The 6,363-nt window shown below is 43.0% G+C and overlaps 1 protein-coding gene across 1 annotated transcript in view; it reads left to right on the top strand.

Annotated features, from left to right (window-relative positions):
• The window catches only part of atg3 (autophagy related 3), a 39,380-nt gene that overhangs the window by 4,524 nt on the left and 28,493 nt on the right, over positions 1-6,363 (top strand). The window contains exon 2 of the mRNA XM_048602584.1: positions 3,747-3,788. Within this exon, the coding sequence (XP_048458541.1) occupies positions 3,747-3,788 (42 nt within the window). The remainder of the gene's footprint in view (positions 1-3,746; positions 3,789-6,363) is intronic.

Raw genomic sequence — 6,363 nt, 5'->3', positions numbered from 1 at the left:
GAATGAGGTTAGTAGGTAGGAGATGGGGGTGGGGCTTGAGGTGGGAGGAAGGACAGGTTAGGGAGGTGGGGACGAGCTGGGCTGGTTTTGGGATGCGGTAGGTGGACGGGAGATTTTGAAGCTTGTGAAGTCCACATTGATACCATTGGGCTGCAGGGTTCCCAAGCGGAATATGAGTTGCCGTTCCTGCAACCCTCGGGTAGCATCGTTGTGGCACTGCAGGAGGCCCAGGATGGACATGTCGTCTGAGGAATGGGAGGGGGAGTTGAAATGGTTCGCGACTGGGAGGTGCAGTTGTTTAGTGCGAACTGAGCGTAGGTGTTCTGCAAAGCGGTCCCCAAGCCTCCGCTTGATTTCCCCGATGTAGAGGAGGCCACAATGGGAACAGTGGATGCAGTATACCACATTGGCAGATGTGCAGGTGAACGTCTGCTTGATGTGGAAAGTCTTCTTGGGGCCTGGGATGGGGGTGAGGCGGGAGGTGTAGGGGCAGGTGTAGCACTTGCTGCGGTTGCAGGGAAAAGTGCCGGGTGTGGTGGGGCTGGAGGGGAGTGTGGAGCGGACAAGGGAGTCACGGAGAGAGTGGTCCCTCCGGAAAGCAGATAAGGGTGGGGAGGCAAAAATGGGGTGGGGTTGGATTGCAGATGGCGGAAGTGTCGGAGGATGATGCGTTGGATCCGGAGCTTAGTGCGATGGTACGTGAGGACGAGGGGGATTCTTTTTTGGTTGTTATTGCGCAGAGGGGGTGTGAGGGATGAGTTGCGGGAAATGCGGGAGACACGGTCGAGGTGGGGGGGAGTTGTAGACCTTGAAAAATGAGAACATCTGAGATGTACGGGAGTGGAATGCCTCATCCTGGGAGCAGATGCGGCGGAGGCGAAGGAATTGGGAATAGGGGGTGGCATTTTTGCAGGAAGGTGGGTGGGAGTAGGTGTATTCTAGGTAGCTGTGGGAGTCGGTGGGCTTGAAATGGATATCAGTTTCTAGGTGGTTGCCGGAGAGGTCCAGGAAGGAGAGATAGGTATTAGAGATGGTCTAGGTGAACTTAAGTTTGGGGTGGAAGGTGTTGGTGAAGTAGATGAACTGTTCAAGCTCCTCGTGGGAGCACGAGGCGGCGCCGAAACAGTCATCAATGTAGCGGAGGAAGAGGTGGGGTTTAGGGCCGGTTTAGGTACGGAAGAGGGATTGTTCCACGTAACCTACAAAGAGGCAGGCATAGCTTGGGCCCACGCGGGTACCCATGACCATCTCCACCTTTTCTCCTGATTGTTAATAGCTAAAATTTTCACAGAGCTAAGTGTGTCTTAATAATACCATGTGGAACTATCAAACTTTATGGATGGAAGGTGCCTGTGCCTCTGCAGCACACTCTTGTTCTTAATCTTGTTTGCGAATGGAAACAGTTTCTCCCTATCTACACTATCCAGACTATCTCATTTTGAATCCCATACACTATCAGTTTTCCTGTCAGCTTGCTCTTCTAAGGATCAAACAGTTCTAACTTCTCCAATCTATATTCATACCTGGAAGTTTCTCATCCCTGGCAGCATTCTTGTAAATCTCCTTTGCACTTTCTCTAATGCTCTCTGATTTCCTTAAGTATGGTGCTCAGAACTGGATGCAGTACTTCAGCAGGTCAAACTCGTGTCTTTTACAAGTTTAATATAACTCTCTCTATCTTCTGTATGCTTTATTACCCATGCTCTCAACCTGTCCCATGTTTAATGACCTGCACACCTAGTTCCTGCACCTCCTTTTGGATTGTACCCTTTCATTTATTTGTCTCTCTGTTTTATTTTTATGAAACATTCACATTTTTCCACATTGAACCAATGTCTATCTCATCAACTTGTCTACGTCTTTTAGAAGTTGTACACCCTGCTCCTCTCATTTCACAATGCTTCCAAGTTTCAAGGAGTCTGCAAATTTTGATTTGTGACCTGTACACCCTTGTCATTTATACAAATCAGGAAATGCAAGGGCCCTGCAGATCTGCACCTCAGACCTTCTCCAATCCAAAGAATATCTATTAACACCCACTTAGAATTGGCTGACTGCCAAGACAGTATCTCCAAGTTGCAACTGACCCTTTTATTCCATGAGTTATCACTTTGATTGTAATTGTTATGTGGCACTGTAATCCCTTGAAAGTTCTCTAATGTCACATCAACACTGTTACCTCTTTTTAAAACAAAATGTGAAGTCAGTTGTACATGATTTTCTCTTAGGAAATCCATGCTGAGTTTTCCTTCATTAAACTTCTTTGTCCATGTCGTCATTTGCTTTACCTAGAATTATTATTTGCAGAAGTTTCTCTACCACTGAAGATAAACTGACTGGCCTGTAGTTGTTTGACGTATCTTTATATCTTTGTTGTTTGAATAAAGATGTGGTATTTGTAATTCTCCAATCCTCTGGCGCCACCCCTGAATCCAAGGAAGACAGAAAAGTTATGATCAGTGCCTCTGCACTTGGCACCCACATTTCCCTCTGTACCCTTGGATGTATCTCATCTGGTCTCGTTGCTTTATCAGTTGTAAATTCAGAAGATCTATCCAATAATTTTTCATTACCTATTGTAATTCCTTGTAGTGACTGAATTAGCTCTTGTTTCTCCATAGGCTGTGCAACGTCATTTCCTTGGTAAAATTGAAAAGCATTCATTAACTCTTAAACCATACCATGCCTCTATACATCAATTTTTAATCATTAGTTGTCACTGCTACTCCTTTTATGACCCTTTTTACCTGTTTATTGAATATTGTTGGATTACTCTTTTATGTTGGTTGCCATGCAGTTTTCATACTCTGCTGCTCTTACTTGCTTTTTCCTCTTCCCTCTGGACCTTCTATTGCCAACCTGGTTCTCAGTTGTATTTCCTAGCTGTTGGTCATAAGCACCCTCTTTGTGTTATCTTAATTACTAACTCTTTTATCATCGAAGGAGTGCTGAATTTGACTTCTCTATCTTCTTATATGAAGAAATATACCTTGATTGTATCCACGATCTCAACTTTTGAATTTTGCCCATTGTTCTCTATAAATTTTCCTGCCAACCTTTGGATCCAATTTATTCATCCCAAATATATTCTTATCCCATTCAAATAAAAGGAAACTGCTGTTGATGCAAGAGATTTGGAATAATGACAGCGGCCACTGTCTGCCTACACTCTGAATCACTTCCAACTGCATGTGCACCAATCTAGAACGGAGTTTTTTTTTTATTAATTTGTGGGATGTGGGCATCACTGGCTGGCCAGCATTTATTGCCTGTCCCTAGTTGCCCTGGGGGATATTGAGGATGGGCAGGTAGATGGAGAGAGAACAGCACAGACGGGGCAGGGAAATGATGGTTGGGGGGTGAGTGGGCTCCTTCACAGCCTCCCGCAAAACCCCTGCTTCTCTCCCTTATCTCACCCAACCCCTGTCCAGTTTCTTTCCCTTCTCTCGCCCACCCGTCCCTCTGCGTCCTCATTCCCTCATCCAACCACAGAATGCTACTTTTAAATTCACTTTGTACAAATTGGTCCTCCACTTCTCCAGGTTGTAAAACCTGCAATTACATGACTTTTTTTCTTCGATTCTTTAGACCTGGGTATTATTTCAGTCATTCTGCTATCTAGTAAATTGAGGCCATAGAACATCTCTCATTAGTCGCAGCACTAATTAAGAAATAGTTTAATTAATGCACAAGGATTGTTTCTTTCTCCTATCATTAATGTATGTGTTCTTCCATTTTCCATGCAGGAATCAAAGTTTAAAGAAACTGGAGTAATTACCCCAGAGGAGGTGAGTCTGAAGAATTTATTTAACCACGTTGCTTAGAAGAGGAAGTACTTTTGCACATTTTATTTGAGTAGATCTTGTCGGAAATAGCAGTGCTGATGTTAATTAAAGAACAAGCTGACTCATGGACCTCTTTGATTTAAGTGACATTTGATCAAAAATCTCAATCTGTGCTGTTATACATATTAGAACTTGTCTTCCTAAGTCCACTTGCTGTGAACAAACTTTGATATTTTTCAGCTGAACCCAATACTAACTTTAATCAAGCCATTTTACACAATACTCAATGAAATCTTGGATTAAAAATATATTCTTTGATACAGGTGTGATTATGAAAATACACCTGGGAAAATCTGGTGCAATGAACTACTGCATATGAAATGCATTAGAAGGCAAATGGTGGCAGTTGACTGGTGGTTAGCTAGTTATTTCTTTACTTAAAAAGAAACTTAAAAAGAAAATAACTAGGAAACTTTAATCTGGGCATTTTAATGCCCCTTATTCCCAGTGATAGAAAAAATAATGGACTTTTTTTTCTTAAAGATGTAATTGATAGATACACAGAAACCCAAAGTATAACATATTTCAATAGCGCAGATATCAAAACTGAAAGTCATGCTTGACCAAGCTTATTAAGTGATTTGAAGGAGTAATAAAGGTGATACGTAAATGTAATCTAGTTTGATTTTCAAAAGGCCTTGATAAGATAGTGTCATTGATTCACAATTAAGATCAGAGCATCTGCATTTAGAAAATGACAGAAAAGATCAGGCGGCATGGTAGCTTAGTGGTTAGCACAGCTGCGCCACAGCGCCAGCGACCTGGGTTCGATTCAGGCGACTGTCTGTGTGGAGTTTGCACATTCTCCCTGTGTCTGCATGGTTTTCCTCCGGGTGCTCCAGTTTCCTCTGACAGTCCAAAGATGTGCAGGCTAGGTAGATTGGCCATGCTAAATTGTCCATAGTGCCCAGGGATGTTTAGGTTAGGACATAGGAAATACAGGGGTAGGGAAATGGGTCTGGGTGGGATGCTCTTCGGAGTGGCAGTGTGGACTTGTTGGGCCGAATGGCCTCTTTCCACACTGTAGGGATTCTATGATTCTATGAAAATAGAAACACACAATAGGAGTTCACAGTAATCGTTCAGGCAAAAGGTGAGAAGTGTTGTTACACAAGGATTTCCACTTAGATCACATTACTTATATTAATGATTTTACTTGGGAATTTACCTCAATGTTTTGGACAACATCAAATCATTGTTAATGTGTTGTGATGAGGCTTATAATATAATATTTGGGAACTTGAGCCCTAAAGTGTAGGAAAATTACTTAATAAGATTTCTTGGAAATTTTTTAACTTCAGATGAATGAATAGCAAGCCATCTGCTAAAGTAACTGAGATAGTAGGAACTGCAGATGCTGGAGAATCTGAGATAACAAGGTGTAGAGCTGGATGAACACAGCAGGCCATTTTCTGAAGAAGGGTCTAGGCCCGAAACTTCAGCCTTCCTGCTCCTCTGATGCTGCTTGGCCTGCTGTGTTCATCCAGCTCTACACCTTGTTATCTCTGCTAAAGTAACTTCTCGGGTAATTACTGACTTAGTTTCACAACCTAGAGAGTGAGAGAAAAAAGCAATTTCGTTCAGACAGAAGCAGTGTGCATCAGAGAGAAGACGTCCTTAACAGCAGAGATGATGTTATTGGCAGTCAAACTAGGAGAGGCTAAGAAAAAAGTCCTGAGATGCTTAGACAGCCAGAATACAAAGCTGTGGGATGTACCATAGATATCCTACAGAGCTGCTGAAGACATGAGATAAGGAACATATCAACTTGTAAACTGAGTTAACAGCTTATTTAGAGGTCTTGGGAAAAGTTGTTAACAAATTGCAGAAATTTACCAAAAATAGACTTTTACAGCTGAACGAGGATCTTGGAATAGAGATCAGGATGACTGCATGCTGAAGCTTTGGCATCTGTAAAATTGTTGTCGTTAAAAGATTGAATCTTTTTAATATTTGTAATGAGATGGTGTCAAAATATAGTTCAATAGTTCAAAATAAAGAGAAATTTAAAAATACTTTACATTGCAATTGAAATGGAAAGCAAGAGAACAACGAAATAGAACTACGAACAAATTTGAGCTCCAGAGAGAAAGACAGAACTAAGACAACATGACTAGAGAAAAGTTTGGAGCAAAGGAAGAAAAGACAGTAGTTCTGAGGATGCGAGACAACAAGGTGCAGGGCTGGATGAACACAGCAGGCCAAGCAGCATCATAGGAGCAGAGAGGCTGATGTTTCGGGCCTAGACCCTTCATCAGAAAAGGGGGAGGGGAAGGGGGTTTTGAAATAAATAGGGAGAGAGTGGGAGGCGGATAGAAGAGGGATAGAGGAGAGGATAGGTGGAGAGGAAACAAACAGGTCGAAGAGGCGGGGATGGGGCCAGGAAAGGTGAGTGTAGGTAGGGAGTTAGGAAGGGGATAGGTCAGTCCAGGGAGGACGGACAGGTCAAGGGGGCGGGATGAGGTTGGTCGGTAGGAGATGGAGGTGCGGCTTGAGGTGGGAGGAGGGGATAGGTGGG

Source organism: Rhincodon typus, chromosome 11 (assembly GCF_021869965.1).
Source record: "Rhincodon typus isolate 14 chromosome 11, sRhiTyp1.1, whole genome shotgun sequence".
Taxonomy (NCBI): domain Eukaryota; kingdom Metazoa; phylum Chordata; class Chondrichthyes; order Orectolobiformes; family Rhincodontidae; genus Rhincodon; species Rhincodon typus.
Note: the sequence above shows the minus strand (reverse complement) of the source record. Positions and strands in the feature narration are given on the sequence as shown.